Here is a 19,732-nt window from a genome sequence, read left to right as displayed (position 1 = left end):
CTGAAAGAGTAGTAGATCCTTGGAACAAACTTCCAGCAGACGTGGTAGATAAATCCACAGTAACTGAATTTAAACATGCCTGGGATAAACATATATCCATCCTAAGATAAAATACAGAAAATAGTGTAAGGGCAGACTAGATGGACCATGAGGTCTTTTTCTGCCGTCAGACTTCTATGTTTCTAATAATTTATTGGATTTGTATGCCGCCCCTCTCCGCAGACTCGGGGCGGCTAACAACAATAATAAACACAACATGTACAATCCAATAATAAAAAACAACTAAAAACCCCTATTATAAAACCAAACATACACACAAACATACCATGCATAACTTGGATGGAGGGAATTTAATGAAAAGAAAATGAATGTAACTGGATGACAAAATTAGAAAAAAAAACTTTTGCAACTTTTTTGATGATTGATATTAGTTACTAACCAAATACCGCATTTTATTCATAGAAAATTAGATGGAACACTGTTGTGTCACTCACTCGCCGGCCGGATCAATGGCCTCAGCGGGCCGCACGCGGCCCCCGGGCCGTAGTTTGGTGACCGCTGCAGTAGACCATTTTGAGAAGCAATATTGCTAAGTAGACATTTAGCTTCTTCCTCTCTTGCTGAGCCACTTTTCATTAAACCCCAAAGATTATTATATTGCTGAGAAATGCTTCTGAATGATTAAGCAAAAGCTTTTGCCAAAATGCGAAGTACCTCCCACAAATTATCTATCTCTGTAAAATAACTATTTATTTCTGAGTGCCTGCTTATCTGAGATTCTACTCATTAGCGGCTAAACGAAAGCTGCATTTTGCTTTATTCTTTTAAAGAACTTGATTGCCACTTAGCTATTGATTTTTTCAGTGCTTTCTTTTACATTAACTGCTTAATACTCGCTTTGTTATGTTACTGTAATGACTCATTTTCTCCCTCTGAAACATGGATTTGCCCTAAGAAATTACAATTGCTAAGCCGATTACTTTAGTGAAGATTCTTTTGTACATCTCACTTATTCGACAGGCCTGTGTTGTGTCAACATGGTTTACACAGGCCTTGTCTAGTATTTGCTGGTGGAGGTGTGTCTTCATTTGCGTTATTTTGTTTGATAAATTTATATCTCTTAGAAACATAGAAGACTGACGGCAGAAAAAGACCTCATGGTCCATCTAGTCTGCCCTTATACTATTTCCTGTGTTTTATCTTAGGATGGATATATGTTTATCCCAGGCATGTTTAAATTCAGTTACTGTGGATTTACCAACCACGTCTGCTGGAAGTTTATTCCAAGGATCTACTACTCTTTCAGTGAAATAATATTTTCTCACGTTGCTTTTGATCTTTCCCCCCAACTAACTTCAGATTGTGTCCCCTTGTTCTTGTGTTCACTTTCCTATTAAAAACACTTCCCTCCTGAACATTATTTAACCCTTTAACATATTTAAATATCTTTAAGTCTTTCCTGATACATTTTATGCTTAAGACCTTCCACCATTCTTGTAGCCCGTCTTTGGACCCGTTCAATTTTGTCAATATCTTTTTTGTAGGTGAGGTCTCCAGAACTGAACACAGTATTCCAAATGTGGTCTCACCAGCGCTCTATATAAGGGGATCACAATCTCCCTCTTCCTGCTTGTTATTCCTCTAGCTATGCAGCCAAGCATCCTACTTGCTTTTCCTACCGCCCGACGACACTGCTCACCCATTTTGAAACTGTCAGAAATCACTACCCCTAAATCCTTCTCTTCTGAAGTTTTTGCTAACACAGAACTGCCAATGCAGTACTCAGATTGAGGATTCCTCTTCCCCAAGTGCATTATTTTACATTTGGAAACATTAAACTGCAGTTTCCATTGCTTTGACCATTTATCTAGTAAAGCTAAATCATTTACCATATTACAGACCCCTCCAGGAATATCAACCCTATTGCACACTTTAGAGTCATCGGCAAATAGGCAAACCTTCCCTACCAAACCTTCCCCTATGTCACTCACAAACATATTAAAAAGAATAGGACCCAGAACAGACCCTTGTGGCACACCGCTTGTAACCTGTCTCTGCTCAGAATACTCGCCATTAACAATAACTCTCTGATGTCTATGCTTCAGCCAGCTTGAAATCCATTGAACTATCCAGGGATTAAGTCCAATCTTCACTAATTTATCTATCAGCTCTTTATGTGGAACCGTATCAAAGGCTTCATATCTTTCCTCATATTACCTACACAAAAACAACTCTAGGAAGTAGGTTGACCTTTGTTACCAATTCGATCATACCAAGATAAGAATAAAATGTGAAAGGATATTTTAAAAGGAATATATAAACATGTAATATAATATATGTATCTATATAAGAGGTGATATAATAAATGTAACAAACATAAGAAATCAGGCATAAATCTGTATTAAATTATTAAAATGTCATTTTTTAAAAAAAATGGGAAAAATTAATAAACATTTTTTAAAAGAAAAAAAAAGAGGAAGTAGGTTGACCTGATGAAATATAATTAGTATTAGTCAAAATGTGAATTTCTAGGACTATGGATAAATAAATTTATTTGTTAGCAAAAACTTCAGAAGAGAAGGATTTAGGGGTAGTGATTTCTGACAGTCAGGCGGTAGGGAAAGCAAGTAGGATGCTTGGCTGCATAGCTAGAGGTATAACAAGCAGGAAGAGGGAGATTGTGATCCCGCTATATAGAGCGCTGGTGAGACCACATTTGGAGTACTGTGTTCAGTTCTGGAGACCTCACCTGCAAAAAGATATTGACAAAATTGAACGGGTCCAAAGACAGGCTACAAGAATGGTGGAAGATCTTAAGTATAAAACGTATCAGGAAAGACTTAAGGAACTCAATCTGTATAGTCTGGAGGACAGAAGGAAAAGGGGGGACATGATCGAAACATTTAAATATGTTAAAGGGTTAAATAAGGTCCAGGAGGGAAATGTTTTTAATAGGAAAGTGAACACAAGAACAAGGGGACACAATCTGAAGTTAGTTGGGGGAAAGATCAAAAGCAACATGAGAAAATATTAGTAGATCCTTGGAACAAACTTTCAGCAGACGTAGTTGATAAATCCACAGTAACTGAATTTAAACATTCCTGGGATAAACATATATCCATTGTAAGATAAAATACAGAAAATAGTATAATGGCAGACTAGATGGATCATGAGGTCTTTTTCTGCCGTCAGTCTTCTATGTTTCTATTTATTAATTGGACTTATATGCCGACCCGAGTCTATGGAGAGGGGTGGCATATAAGTTAAACAAACAAACAAACAAACTTCGGAGAGGGGCGGCATACAAATCTAATAAATTATTATTATAATTAATTAATTAATTAATTAATTAATTAATTAATTAGAGCCCCATTCTGGTCCCAAATCTTCAGTTCTAAAACAGATTTACCTGGTCACAGAGATAAATGAGGTGTTACTTATCCAAAGTCATATGTTTGAATGGGTAGTTACTTAAACCAATGAACTAAAGAAAATAAAATTTACTGGGTGTCTCCATCCATTTTGGTGGATAAAACTCCAGTTTTGAGAAATGCCATACATATCTCACTCCTTTCAGAAACGAACTGGCCTAGGTGAACACAGACATTTAGAAAAGGGGAAAGTGATAATACTAAAAGAAACGTTGCCAAAGAAGATAAATACAGTAGTACCTCTAGATACGAGCTGCTGTACATGCGGGTATTTCAAGATACGAGCCACGAGGGGAGAGACATTTCTGTTCTAGTCCCGAGCTCAAATTCGGGATATGAGCCGAGCGTCCACTAGGTGGCGGAAGAATCCTTGCTTTTGGTTATCTTGGAGGGGAAAAAAGTTATTTGTTCCAGATACGAGTTGCCTCGAGATACAAGCTCCCTTATGGAACGAATTATGCTCGTATCTAGGGGTACTACTGTATGTGCCTTCACAAGCTTTATTTTGGAATTACAAGAATCTTTTAGAAAATACAAAGTCAAATGAAGGAAGGGCTTCAGCCATAAATTTATCAGATTTGGGTTACTTAGTGCCTTCAGCAGAAGTGCATTTTCCATTAACCAGAAATATAATATGAACCGCAACCAAAACCATTCTAAGTGATTGTCAATATTAATTATATATTTTCAACATACAGTGTTCCCTCGATTTTCGCGGGTTCAAACTTCGCGAAACATCTATCCCACGGTTTTTCAAAAATATTAATTAAAAAATACTTTGCGGGTTTTTTCCCTATACCACGGTTTTTTCCACCCGATGACGCCATATGTCATCGCCAAACTTTCGTCTGCCTTTAATCAATATTTTTTTAATAAACTTTAATAAATAAACATGGTGACTAATAATCTGAATGGTTGCTAAGGGAATGGAAAATTGCAATTTAGGGGTTTAAAGTGTTAAGGGAAGGCTTGTGATACTGTTCATAGTCAAAAATGGTGTATTTACTTCCGCATCTCTACTTCGCGGAAATTCAACTTTCGCGGGCAGTCTTGGAACGCATCCCCCGCAAAAAGCGAGGGAACACTCTACATTTAATTAAATCACTGTTCTAGTGTTATCTTGTGGTTAATTATTTGAACTAGAATTGTAGAGTTTTTGAGATAAGTCCTCTTGTAGTTTTAGAAAATTACTAGTTAACATTGAATAAGCCACTTTCTTAACATAGCAGTAACAATAAAATTTGGATATATACATTGTATTCACCTTAGTGTATTTACAGCATTCTGCCAAAAATAGTGTATTTACTTCTGCATCTCTACTTCGTGGAAATTCAACTTTCGCGGGTGGTCTCAGAACGCATCCTCCACGAAAATTGAGAGAACACTGTATATACTTTCAAAAATTGTTTCATGAGTGTAGCTGATTTTATCCAAATCCTTGTAAAAAGTTGTCTTAAAGTACCGGTCCATTTTTTCCCCCCTCATGTAGTCACCGAACATGCCAATCATGCTAAGGATAACTTACTTGAAATTTATCTGGAGAAATACGATGGGTAAGTTCTCTTTTTTTTCCTTACATTTTTCCCCCTTTGGCTTTGAAGAATTGTACAGATTGTCTATTTGCTATTTGTTTCCTTTTTTTAATATATATATTTTTATTAAATTGCATAGACAAACATGACATACATAACATGCAACACTTAGTGGAGCTACAGTCGCTCCGCTCAGAGTAGAAGTCATCTTTATATTTAAATGAAAAAAAAGTGAAAAGAAAAAATCTTGTCGTTGTTTAACACCGTCTATAAAATACTTAAAAATGTCAATTATAAAGTGGTAAATAGAAACACATCTAAAATATTTAGCAACATATGTAAAAAATTTAAAATTCTAACTTAAATAGAACTAAAATAAAAGGAAAAAAGGAAGGAAAAAAGACAAAAAGAAAAGAAAGTAGAAGAAAAAAGGAATTCACATTTATATTGTGAATAATCATCATCTACTACAATATAACTACTAAGTACTGGTATGTTTAAAATTTATTTATTTATTCATTCATTCATTCATTCATTCATTCATTCATTCATTCATTCATTCATTCATTCATTGGATTTGTATGCCGCCCCTCTCCGGAGACTCGGGCAGGCTAACAGCAACAATAAAGCAGTGTACAATAGTAGTCTGATGTTAGAAATAATTAAAAGCCCATTAATATAAAAAAACCAAACATACATACATACATACCATGCATAGAATTGTAAAGGCCTAGGGGGAAGAGGGTCTCAATTCCCCCATGCCTGACGGCAGAGGTGGGTTTTAAGAAGCTTACGGAAGGCAAGGAGGGTGGGGGCAATTCTAATCTTTGGGGGGAGTTGGTTCCAGAGGGCCGGGGCCGCCACAGAGAAAGCTCTTCCCCTGGGTCCCGCCAAGCGACATTCTTTAGTTGACGGGACCCGGAGAAGATCCACTCTGTGGGACCTAACCGGTCGCTGGGATTGGTGCAGCAGAAGGCGGTCCCTGATAGTTGACGGGACCCGGAGAAGATCCACTCTGTGGATGATATAAAATGATATAACAATAAAATTATCTCTTTTTCTTTGTATCCCACCAAATATATACCTTTTGCCAAACATCATAGAATTCTGATTCTTCTTGGTTATTTGATGAACTGAGAGCTTCTGGATGGGGGAAAAGAGGAAAGGTTGTGGCTACAACCACATAATTGATGCCTTATCCTTTTTTTTAACATGTAAGGCTTTGATCATGCAGTTACGATAGCCTTTTTTAAAACTTCTTTGATACCCCCACGCCACAGGAATCAGGATGTTCCTAGATTAACCGTTTTGTAAGTCATTTGTTGTTTTCGATTTTGGACTGCTTTTCTTGGGCGCCCCGTTTCTGAATTCATCTGTTTTTCCAAGCTTAATGTTTAGCCTACCTTCTCTGTCTGCATTCATCAATATACATCAAAAGAATCACCTTCACTTTACCTGCTCAATGTAACACTACATTTTATGCTCTATGAAAGGAGCTGGGATTGTGCTCTGCTGAAAGCTGTGGGGCGTATAAGTAGGGTTCACCTATGTCTTTCCTCATATTACCTACACAAAAACAACTCTAGGAAGTAGGTTGACCTTTGTTACCAATTCAATCATACCAAGATAGGAATAAAATGTGAAAGGATATTTTAAAAGGAATATATAAACATGTAATGTAATATATGTATCTATATAAGAGGTGATATAATAAATGTAACAAACATAAGAAATCAGGCATAAATCTGTATTAAATTATTAAAATGTCATTTTTTTTAAAAATGGGAAAAATTAATAAACATTTTTTAAAAGAAAAAAAAAGGAAGTAGGTTGACCTGATGAAATATAATTAATATTAGTCAAAATGTGAATTTCTAGGACTATGGATAAATAAATTTATTTGTTAGCAAAAACTTCAGAAGAGAAGGATTTAGGGTTAGTCATTTCTGACAGTCTCAAAATGGGTGAACAGTGCGGTCAGGTGGTAGGGAAAGCAAGTAGGATGCTTGGCTGCATAGCTAGAGGTATAACAAGCAGGAAGAGGGAGATTATGATCCCCTTATATAGAATGCTGGTGAGACCACATTTGGAATACTGTGTTCAGTTCTGGAGACCTCACCTACAAAAAGATATTGACAAAATTGAACGGGTCCAAAGACAAGCTACAAAAATGGTGGAAGGTCTTAAGCATAAAACGTATCAGGAAAGACTTCATGAACTCAATCTGTATAGTCTGGACTGGAGGACAGAAGGAAAAGGGGGGACATTTAAATATGTTAAAGGGTTAAATAAGGTTCAGGAGGGAAGTGTTTTTAAAAGGAAAGTGAACACAAGAACAAGGGGACACAATCTGAGGTTAGTGGGGGGGGGGAATCAAAAGCAACATGAGAAAATATTATTTTATTGAAAGAGTAGTAGAATCACCTTCACTTTACCTGCTCAATGTAACACTACATTTTATGCTCTATGAAAGGAGCTGGGATTGTGCTCTGCTGAAAGCTGTGGGGCGTATAAGTGGGGTTCACCTATGTCTGCTCAGTGTCTTCAAAGAGTACAAGATGATTTAGTACATTTCCAGTTAGCTAAAATTCTATAAAGGCAAAAATTATGTCAGGCAGGGTCATGCAAATTAAATAAAAATCAATGTTAGGAAAGTTAAGGACATGTTGACAAATTCTAAAACAGAGGCACCGGCTTATATACATACAGGGGGTGTACAAAATAATGGAAACACTTGACTTTTTGGCATCATAATGTTTGAACATGTTCAAATCAATCAAAACTTGACATATTTTAATTCTGTGATTTGATATGTTTTTTAAGCTACTTTTTTTTTTAACAGTAATTTAAGGAAATTGGTTATAACCTTCTAGAAATGGCAGACCTCTCAGACTTTCAAAGAGGCCAAATTGTTGCTGCTCGAATGGCAGGCGCTAGTGTAACAGAAAGTGCCCGAATGTTTGGCGTTTCAAGAGGTCATGTCTCAAAAGTAATGACTGCTTTTGAAAGAGAAGGGAAAACGTCCTCAGCCAAGCGCAGGTCTGGTCGAAAGTCAAAGTTGTCTGAGAGAGACCGTCGGACTCTAAAGCGAATTGTTAGAGCGGATCGCAAGACCACAGCTCCTAAAATCACTGCAGAGCTCAATAGACACGTACAGAACCCAGTTTCCACAAAACCTGCTTCACAAATATGGATTCCAAATCTGCATCTTCAAGGCATTTCCATTTTTATGTCCACCCCCTGTATATGTACAGGTAAAACTGAAAAAATTGGAATATCATGCAAACATTCATTTATTTCAATAATGTAACTTAAAAGGTGAAACTTAATATATGAGAGATATTCCTAACATGCAAGGTAAGTTAGTTCAAGCCGTGATACGTCATAATTGTAGATGATTATGGGGAACAGGCTAATAGTGTCCATGCCACGCTGCATTGAGGCAGTAATTGCTATAAAAGGGCACAAAGTACTGAATACATACAGCATACATGCTTATACTTTTCAGAAGTCCGATATTTCCTTTTTTTGTTGATGGCATGTAAGTTTCACCTGTACATGAGATATGCACATATGGGTACACACACACTCTCTCTCTCTCTCTCACACACACACATATAGAAGAAACAATAAATATCACAATCTCTGGAACTTTTTAAAAAAATTATTAGAATAAGTTAGCCATCCTGCTAACATTTTCAGAGTGTAAAACCACCATTGGAAAGATGCTTACTTTTATGTAATGCTGATCGAGTCATTGCACGCGTAATAGGCCCACACCCTTGTCTCCCTCCTGTAATTAACTTTGTTGTTTTTGCCCTCATACCATGAGAGATGGTAATGGATTGCTACTACCTCTTTCCCTGTTGTGTATTGCCTCTTTCTGAAGGTGGGGTAATTTTTAAGGAGTTCTTCTCAAGACCTTCGATAGGCAGATGTGGATGTTTGATGATATTAAAGGTCTTATCATGGAATACAAGCGTTTCCAAGTAAAGCTGCCAAATTTCCAACTGGGAAATGTATATTTATATTTTTAAAGAGGTGACAAGCACCTCCCAATAGATATTAAGGGGGGAAAATATAGTGCTGATAGAAAAGATGGATTTTCTTCCAGCTAAACACAACCCATATAGCGTTCTGTCTCTTGTCACAATTTCAGATCACAGAGAAAGAAGAGAGAAAGTTAGTGCTCTTTACATTTTGTATTTTTGAATTCAAGGAGGTGGGGCTGATATTACTGGCTGTAAGGGACAATTTTATTGGCAGTTTGAGTTCAAGCACAGACCACTCACAGATTAGGCTGCAGTGGGACTAGACTGGGAAGTATAAAAAGGAGGGGAAAGCCATTTTAAATTGTACTTTCAGGTCACAGAGAAAGAGGAGAGAAAGTTAGTGCTCTTTACATTTTGTATTTTTGAACTCAAGGAGGTGGGGCTGATATTACTGGCTGTAAGGGACAATTTTATTGGCAGTTTGTGTTCAAGCTGTAAGGGACAATTTTATTGGCAGTTTGTGTTCAAGCACAGACCACTCACAGATTAGGCTGCAGTGGGACTAGACTGGGAAGTATAAAAAGGAGGGGAAAGCCATTTTAAATTGCACTTTCAGATCACAGAGAGGCCAGGGCAAATTACAGAACTGTTGCAGAACTAAGCAGTCTGCAATGAAATCATACATTAGTTTTGGTTTGAAGGAGAGCAATCTGTGCTAACTTCATATAGTTTCGGCTCAATCTGTCAGCATAGCATTCCTTTAGCAGTTTTGCAAACGACAACTGCTCCACTGTTGGGTGTTTTGCTTTTCCCCCCCTCCTAATTGATAAAAATGTTCTTTGCCTGCCAAACATACATCCCTATCATTATTTTTTAAAATAAAATAAAAAGCTGTGAAGACATTTTATGCTGTAAGACAATTTTAATACTTTTGACTTCCATTTACCTCTAACAAGGTCAAGGCTTTGCCCCAATTGGATTAAAACAGCAGAGCCCATGCATTGCTTTCAAAGGAAAATACAGAACAAATTCCATAATGAATCACCTTAAGTCATTAAATAGGCTAACAGGATTTGCTGGTTAAAAAAAAAAAATACACTGGCACATAAACACCTATGTTGTGTTCTGTTGGGCTCTCTGGTAGACTCCTCCCAAAAATTCACAGGTACAAATTTCAGACACACACACGTTTGAAAATTCAAAACAATGTTCTTTATAATGAAAATTCACTTAAACTAAGCCCTCTTTTGGTATAGCAAAGAGCACTGGTCTCCAAACAAACTGGTAATTTGTACGAGTCCCTTATCAGTTTTGTGATACTTATCTTGCAGCTGTGAGGCAATTCACAGTCCTTCTTTCCCAAAGTGAAACACACTTTGCTCTGGTTTAGTTTCAAAGCAGGGAAAAATCAGCACACAAAAGGTCCAAGTCAGTAAAGCAGTCACGAAACACAATGATCAGATAATCCTCCACAATGGCCAAACCCACAGGCTGCTATTTATAGCAGCCTCACTAATGACCACAGCCCCACCCAACCACAGGTGGCCTCATTTTCTTTGATAATAATCTCTCAGTTGTTGCTGCCTATGCATCGCTTTCCGCATGCATGGCTGTATCATTAACTCTTGTTCTGAATCCAAGGAGGAGCTAGATAATTGATCTCCTTCTGAGCTGTCTGCCACACTCTCCTCCTCCCTGTCACTCATGTCTTCTTGGTCAGAGGAGCCTTCATCAGCAGATTCCACCGGGGGAGGGGGGCAAAACAGGCCTGCAACATGTGGATGTCTCCCCCACATCCACAGTCCTTGGGGCAGGAGTTGGGGCAGAGCTAACCACAACATGTTGCGGTCAAATATTATATTTACTCCTGTGCAAGTCTCCTCTGAATGAATGGGAGAGTTCTTCTCATTTATTCCAGCATATTTTGCATAGCCAAGCATCAAACAAGATTGTAGTGTGTTTTAAAAAAGCAAGTTCCCACCCTTTACTCCATTTATTCCCCTAAGTAAAAGATGACTCAGTAAAGCAAATGCAGTTTCCCACTTTTCAATCACAAAATACGTTTTGCTTTCCATGGAGCAACTTTATACCCAGGTGTCCAAATTAAGGGATATACCCAGTACTAGCAAATCAGTGGAAACAGGGTTGGTTTTTTTTAATTGCCACTAATGTGAGAGTCATTAAGGAGCAGTAGCATGAGTCGAAAGCCTGATAGATCTTGGGAATATAGGAGAGAGAGCAAGATAGTTCAGGGAAGGAAGAGACTCATTACAGAAGGGAAAAACACAGGGAGGAGGCTCAGAGTTATTCCTCCTTAATTTTATGCTTGCATGTGCGCATGTTAAGTCCCAGCAACTGCCTGGACAGGTTTTCCAAAAGTTTTTGGAAGTGGTTTGCCATTGTCTTCTACTTAAGGTTGAAGGAGAGGAACTGGCCCACAGCCACCACATACCAAGCTGACTGTTAAGTACTCCTGCTGTAAGTTATATGGGAGAATTACTTTGGTAATTCTTGCAAAATACACGCTGCTACTACTTCCTTCTCAGAAGCACTGTGATGAAAGAATTAACTGGAGACATCACTGTTTCCCCAGGAGACACCCAGTTTGGGATGCTTTTTTTTTTTAACTTTTTCTCCTCCTTAAGATAAAACATGCATGAATAAAAACAAAACTTCGGAGATAGATAGATGGATAGATAGATAGATAGATAGATAGATAGATAGATAGATAGATAGATAGATATAGATAGATAGATGATACTGTAGATAGATAGATAGATAGATAGATAGATAGATAGATAGATAGATAAAGATAGATGATACTGTAGATAGATAGATAGATAGATAGATAGATAGAGATAGATGATACTGTAGATAGATAGATAGATAGATAGATATAGATAGATGATACTGTAGATAGATAGATAGATAGATAGATAGATAGATAGAGATAGATGATACTGTAGATAGATAGATAGATAGATAGATAGATAGATAGATAGATAGATAGATAGATATAGATAGATAGATGATACTGTAGATAGATAGATAGATAGATAGATAGATAGATAGATAGATAGATAGATAGATAGATAGATTTATTCATTCACTCATTTACTTACTTACTTACTTACTTACTTACTTACTTACTTACTTACTTACTTACTTACTTACTTACTTACTTACTTACTTATTAAATTTGTATGCTGCCCCTCTCCGTAGACTCGGGGCGGCTCACAGCAATGGCAGAGAACAATGTAAAATACAAATCTAATATTTTTTAAAAACCTAAAAAAACCATAATTTAAAAAACATACACACAACATACCATACATAAACTATATAGGCCTGGGGAAGATGTCTCAATTCCCCCATGCCTGACGGCAGAGGTGGGTCTTAAGGAGTTTACGAAAGGCAAGGAGGGTGGGGGCAATCCTAATCTCCGGGAGGAGCTGGTTCCAGAGGGTCAGGGCTGCCACAGAGAAGGCTCTTCCCCTGGGTCCCGCCAGACGACATTGTTTAGTCGAAGGGACCCGGAGAAGGCCAACTCTGTGGGACCTGACTGGTCGCTGGGATTCGTGCAGCAGAAGACAGCCCCGGAGATATTCTGGTCCGATGCCATGAAGGGCTTTATAGGTCATAACCAACACTTTGAATTGTGACCGGAAACTGATCAGCAACCAATGCAGACTGCGGAGTGTTGGTGAAATATGGGCGTACCTAGGGAAGCCCATGATTGCTCTCGCAGCTGCATTCTGCACGATCTGAAGTTTTCGAACACTCTTCAAAGATAGATAGATAGATAGATAGATAGATAGATAGATAGATAGATAGATAGATAGATAGGTAGATAGAGAGACAGACAGACAGACAGACAGACAGACAGACAGACAGACAGACAGACATCAATGCCTCACTCTATAGATATAGATAAAAATATATATTTTCATAGGTTTTCACAGGTATATGTATGTAGATTGTTGTGAGTTCGGGTTTTCCCCCCATCTAATATTTTGAGTATCTTTGTGACGTTTCAGCGAAATCATATTCACAAATGTGATTTTGCCGAAACGTCGCAAAGACACTCAAAATATTACATGGGGAAAAACCTGAACTCCCAATAATCTACATATATTTATTTACATATATATAAAATTTTCTTATCTAGTAAAAATTTAACAGAGCATTTTAAATTTCTATTGTCATTGAAACTATCATGACTTCATCACTCCAACAATTACACTAATTATTAAATAAGAATAGAAATTTTATATTTAAAATACTATAAATCTTAGACTACTTTAGATTTGTGTTACCTAATTATCTTATACTGCCACCATTTCTCTTTTCATCATCCGGGTGCCTACCATCCAATTTCTAATTCTTTTACATCACTTTCAAAATAATTATCTATAATTATCTATTTTAACTATGTTTGACTTCAACATAGCAATATCCTGTGGCTGGCCTCCCACCTGTTCTGATACCTGTAACCCAGGACCTGCCACTAATTCATAAACACGGACTGCCAGGCATACCACGCTTGCTCTGTGTTTTGACCAACAGGCTGCTGGGATTCCACATTCTGGCTCAGCCTAGCCTCAAGAATTTCTAACTTGAGAAGGCTCAAACCTAAAACAAGACAAGCCCCGCCACAATTCACATGTCCCTCCCTTGAGTTACCCCACATTGATTTGTCCTGTGGTATGTTGACCAGGGCAAGTCAGCTGCAGCAAGATAGCCAAGGAGAATTATCCCGGACCCAATCCAGATACTGTTCTGGATTCTGATTAGAACTTTGGTTAAATTGGAAATAACGCTTACTGAAAGAGTAGTAGATCCTTGGAACAAACTTCCAGCAGACGTGGTAGATAAATCCACAGTAACTGAATTTAAGCATGCCTGGGATAAACATATATCCATCCTAAGATAAAATACAGAAAATAGTATAAGGGCAGACTAGATGGACCATGAGGTCTTTTTCTGCCGTCAGACTTCTATGTTTCTATTTTTCTATGAATGCAGGATTTCATAAACAAAAACTCAATTTTTATTTCTCCTCTCCTATTCAAAATGCATTACAGGCATTCACATTCCTTCCTCTCTTATCTTTAGCAATTAGAGCACACAAACACATTACTGCAGGCCTCCTCCCTTCTCTTAATATTTATGTCTATGCCGCCGTAGTTCAAAGCAATAAGAACAGCTGTGAAATAGCAAAGAATGAAATAACTTACTTCGTAGCCATACCGGCACACGCCCATGATGGATTTACAAAATTGAAAACTCTGCCCTTCTTCCCCGCTGGCCCCCAGACGTGACAAATGAATCACTTCAGTAATTAACCCCTTCCTCCCCTTAATATCTCTTTCCTAACACTTGTTCTCTGCGCCTTTGAACCCTTCTGAAATGAAGGTTTAACCAGCGATTATCTGTCTCTTCTTCACTGGAGTCTGGACTCATAGCAACATCGTGTGGCTGGCCTCCCACCTGTTCTGATACCTGTAACCCAGGACCTGCCACTAATTCATAAACACTATCTGTATCAGTGTCATCAACCTCTTCGCCATCCTCCAACTGACCAGGAGTATATACAACAGATACTATGGAGGCTTATTGGATGACCCAGAAAGCTGCCCAGACCTGTTGAGAATTGGGCGGCGTATAACTTACATTTATTATTATTACTTCACAGGGGTTGTTATTCATGTCATTATGGGAAAAGGTAGGAGGGTGGAATGCTATATGCAGCATCTTGTACTGATTGAAAGGCAGATGTAAATCTAATTAATACATAATGAATCTAACTTCATTTATTTTTTAGTTACAGGTAGATCTCAGTTAACAATTGCCCTGTTTAGCGATCATCCAGAGTTACAGTGGTACTCTAAAAGTAACTTCATGACTAGCCCTCACATGACTGTCGCACCAACCCACATTTGTGTGATTGCCACTTGCACGCTTGACAGCTGGCATCCAAAAAGTAGAGTTAATGGAAAAGCCAGCAATAAACTCACAAGTCACAGTTACATGATGTTGCACTTAGTGATCATGGATGATTCACTTATCTAGCCCAGGAGAAGTCAAGTCTTAAGTCCATTGTAGCCATATGGAATCTCACTTAATGATCACATCACTTAATGATGGAGCTGGCAGTCCCACTGGCGCTTGTTAAATGAGGAGTACCTTTATTTGTTTATTTTGCATTAGTTATATCTCATCTTTATGCACCTCACAGAACTTCCACAGCAACTCACAATCACAAATTAAAACCAGCAGGAAGCAAAATGAATTTTTGTGTGATCTTATGCCTTTCAATTGTGTTGACTTTCAACTCTTATGATCTTCCAGTTGGTTGAGCAACTATTGTCCAATCTATGCAATATATAGTATCCGGTAATCTGGTGTCTCCAGAAATTTTGGATTGTGTAATTAATAATTCCAAATGATTATAATAATTACTTACATTTCCTAGTCCTAAGGAAGTTATAATTAAAACATTTGGAGAGCACAAGCTTGATATTTATTTATCTATCCATCTATCTATCCATCTATCTATCCATCTATCTATCTATCTATTTATCTATCTATCTATCTATCTATCTATCTATCTATCTATCTATTCAATTTTTATGTCGCCCTTCTCCTTAGACTCAGGGCGGCTTACAACATGTTAGCAATAGCGCTTCTTAACAAAGACAGCCTATTGTCCCCACAATCCGGGTCCTCATTTTACCCACCTCGGAAGGATGGAAGGCTGAGTCAACCTTGAGCCGGTGATGAGATTTGAACCGCTGACTTACAGATCTACAGTCAGCTTCAGTGGCCTGCAGTACAGCACTCTACCTGCTGCGCCACCCCGGCTCTCACCCCATTCCACTCATACATTATAATAAGCCAAGCGCCACAATTTAGAAGCCGTGGCAGCTACTCAACCCAACTGTAGCATAAGGAAGCATGTCACTGAATCCCATTGGGATGCATGCCTTGGATCTATTGATGTTGGTGATCACAATTCACAAACGTCCGTAAATTGAGCACTTTTCAATTATTTTTCTATCCGCTGTTATTGTGCTATTACATTTGTCAATGGGCTTCCATCCATGGAATCAACGTAATCCTTAAAGTATCCCTATATGAATGGATGGTTCTAATCATTCTTGCTACTGTCACAGCAGAACCTGTCTATGCGAGATGGCCCCTTGGGTAGGACATCTTGTGTTGTGTTTGGGCCTGGGCCAGCTGTTGCTCCCACAGATGGGAGAGACGCGGCACAAAGTGAATGCGAAAGCCTGGCTGACAGCCAGGAAGATGTGGCAGACAGCCAGGAAGACTTGGCAGACAGCCAGGAGGACGAGGCCACTGGGACGCAGGATTCAGCAGACAGCCCAGGGGATTTGGCATGCAGTCCCTCAGACAGTCTTTCGTCCCTGGGTGTTTCTGTAGATCAATATATTGATCTGCGTAGCCGAAGAGCTATGCAAAGAAGGGATCACTTTAAGGGGTATTACAAGTCATTATAGGAGCACCTGGGCTGGGTGTGGTTCTTATACTGGGTGTGGTTCCCTTAATGAGGGCTAAAGGGATAAAAGGGAACAAAGGCCAAGGCAAACTGGCTGTTTATCTGTGTTATTTTGAGGTTCCTGCTCTGAAGTTTCTGTTCCGTGCCGTTGGAGTTTTCAACCCAGCTTTTTCAGACAAGTGGGAGGTGAAAACTCTGGGACTTGCTGTTTCCTTCAAAGATTCAAAAGGACTCCTGAAACATTTTTGCTCATTCCAGGTTGTCTTTGTTTGTTTTTTCCTGTGTTTTTTTATGCGGCTGAAGTAAGCCTTGCACTATCATTGTTTTTGGACACTAAGAACTGTTTTGAGTAACCCTTTTTTGTTTATATAATACAAGTTTGCTGATTAGCAGAGCACATGTGTGTTTGATTTCTTTTCCTTGGACTATTACGCATTGACTGAGCCAGTCAGGCAGAACATCTTGTAAGTACCCTTGCCAAAGAGAAGAAGCTTTTCTATGGGTAGGCATATCCAGCTGGGGTAGTAATTGACATATGATCCAGTCATAGGAAAATTGGGGTCTAGCCATAATATTCAATCATAAAAGGCACCAAGTATCGGACATGTGGAAAAGATCTGGCCAGGGAGCAGGACTTCCATATTGCCCATGGAATAGACAACTGACCTGCTTTCCCATCTGCACCTACCTCTTGAGTAGCTTTTGCTATTAGAGATGAACCATACAGTTCGAAAGAAGAGAAATAATGATTATTTCTTCTAGTGATTAAGAATGATAAGAATGTGGATGAAATTTACCATTGATAGAACAATATCACAGCAAGATGTTAACACAGCAGCAGGAGAAGCACAAAACTATTACTTTTAAATGTCTAAAATTATAATAAAAATGAGCCTGTCACAGCCCAATTACCGTATTTTTCGGAGTATAAGACACACCGGAATATAAGACGCACCTTAGTTTTTGGGGAGGGAAATAGGGAAAAGAATCTGCTTACCTGGTATTCATCGGGATAACATCCTTAATCTGGTCAGCTTCAGCACATTATTTTATCCCCTGATTAGGGCTTAAAAAAATTATTTTGAGAGAGTAACAATGAAAGAGCTTGCAAGCTAGTAAGAGCTGGGAACATCAGCAATGGTTACGGCTGGAAAGAAACTTACTCAGAGCAAATTAGAGTAATGAAAAAAACCCTGCAAAGCCTTACAGTTTGGAAAACATTCTTTGCAGAGAGAAACAATGAAAGAGCCTGCAAGGTAAGAGATGGGAAGATCGTTAGCAGCTAGTTAGGGCTGGGGAAGGAGCTACCTTCACCCTAATTATCAGCCTCTTTTAGGGAGGAAAAAGATGCGTCTTATAAACGAAAAATACGGTAAGTGAATTATTTTAAATGTGCATCAAATACTTGTTTCAAGTAATAATAAGCATTTCCCCGTGGTGGTAGTGGTGACACTAAATAGTGAAGGAATAAAGATAACTTGTAACAAAATTGTATTTTCACATTGAGTCCTTTGACACATTTACGTATTGACTGTCAGTATGTGTTTTAATTTGTGTGTTTTCCGGCAGTGTTGTTTGTGTTGGTGGGGACGGAATGTTCAGTGAAGTGATACATGGTCTAATTGGAAGATCTCAGAAGGATTCGGGCATAGATCAAAATAATCCCAAAGCACAATTAGTCCAATGCTGTCTCAGGATTGGCATAATTCCTGCTGGTAAGAACTGAAACATGGTGAACGTCTAACCGTACATTGTTATTGTGCATTTACCCCCTTGAACCAAAATGAAAAAAGTAATATTATATATATATGGGGCAGCATAATACCAGATCTTGCCTAGAACTATAGTCTTAGCTTAGATTGCTTAATATTTATTGAAACCTGTTCACTTATTTTTTTATTTTTTTATTTATTCATTCATTCATTCATTCATTCACTCGATTTTTTAATGCCGCCCTTCTCCTTAGATTCAGGGCGGCTTACAACATGTTAGCAATAGCACTTTTTAACAGAGCCAGCACATTGCCCCCGCAATCCGGGTCCTCATTTTACCCACCTCGGAAGGATGGAAGGCTGAGTCAACCTTGAGCCGGTGATGAGATTTGAACCACTGACCTACAGATCTAGCAGTCAGCTTTAGTGGCCTGCAGTACTGCACTCTACCTGCTGCGCCACCTCGGCTCATTTGTTGAAGGTACAATTGGAAAATGGAAATGAATGGAAAGGCAGTGTTCTCCTCGGCTTCTATAACTACAGTCCAAGCTTATTGATCATATGAATCTGATGAGAAACAGAATAGAGCCCAGGACTTTTTCTAGAGATTCAGTCTATGTAGATGAGTGTGAAAACAGTTGTAAATTTCATGTCCTAATCAGTTATCAAAGGATGTCAAGGATAGGACACCATTAAACCTTGATGATAGAACCCAAGAGACAATTGTCTTGACTACTGCAATGCGCTCTATATGGGACTACCCTTGAAGAGTATTTGGAGACTTCAGCTAGTGCAAAATGCAGTGGCACATGCAATAACAGGTGTACCAAGGTTTGCCTGTATTACTCCAACCTTATGCAAGCTGCATTGGTTGCCAGTTGGTTACTTTTAAAGCCATAAATGGCTCAGGGCCAGACTATTTACGGAACCGCCTCCTTCCTCATACTTCACTGTGGCCATTAAGGTCCCAGAGTCGGCCTTCTCCAGTTTCCGTCCGGAAACAGGCCATTTGCACCCTCCAGAGAGCCTCTGGGGGGGGGGGGGGAGAAGCTCTTTTTCGCCCTCCCCAGGCATTGAATTATGGGTTGTGTTCACTCTCGCATCCACGATAGCACACACACAAGACTCTTTCGGCACCCGAGGAATAAAAGGTTCACCATCACCACCCTAGGGAGATGGGCGGCATTCAAATTGAATGAATGAATGAATGAATGAATGAATGAATGAATGAATGAATAAAAGAATAAATAAATAAATAAATAAATACAATTCTCTCATTCTAAAACCCTGAAAAGTACATTCTGTATCACAGTTCCCATTTATGTGGATTTATGAAATGTGGAGAGAATTTAGGGGATGGGTTTTATTTGAATGTAAAAAGCTCCTTGTTTTGTGCTGTGTAAATATTAATTATTATCATATGATTCATGATTTGTCAGCATCCTTCATAATCCTTCCATGGAATTGTCCATTTTTTACAGCTAATTTTGGTCTATAACTCATATGACTGTGGATAGCATATCCAAACTATGCTAAATAGCAG

The 19,732-nt window shown here is 38.5% G+C and overlaps 1 protein-coding gene across 1 annotated transcript in view; it reads left to right on the top strand.

Moving 5' to 3' along the window:
• Positions 1 to 19,732, top strand: part of CERK (ceramide kinase) — a 61,642-nt gene that overhangs the window by 23,990 nt on the left and 17,920 nt on the right. Inside the window, exons 5-6 of the mRNA XM_070755354.1 lie at positions 4,921 to 4,984; positions 18,047 to 18,192. Coding sequence (XP_070611455.1) covers positions 4,921 to 4,984; positions 18,047 to 18,192 — 210 coding nt within the window. The remainder of the gene's footprint in view (positions 1 to 4,920; positions 4,985 to 18,046; positions 18,193 to 19,732) is intronic.

Source organism: Erythrolamprus reginae, chromosome 6 (genome assembly GCF_031021105.1).
Source record: "Erythrolamprus reginae isolate rEryReg1 chromosome 6, rEryReg1.hap1, whole genome shotgun sequence".
Taxonomy (NCBI): domain Eukaryota; kingdom Metazoa; phylum Chordata; class Lepidosauria; order Squamata; family Dipsadidae; genus Erythrolamprus; species Erythrolamprus reginae.
The sequence above is the reverse complement of the archived record's forward strand: the minus strand, read 5'-3'. Positions and strand labels throughout refer to the sequence as shown.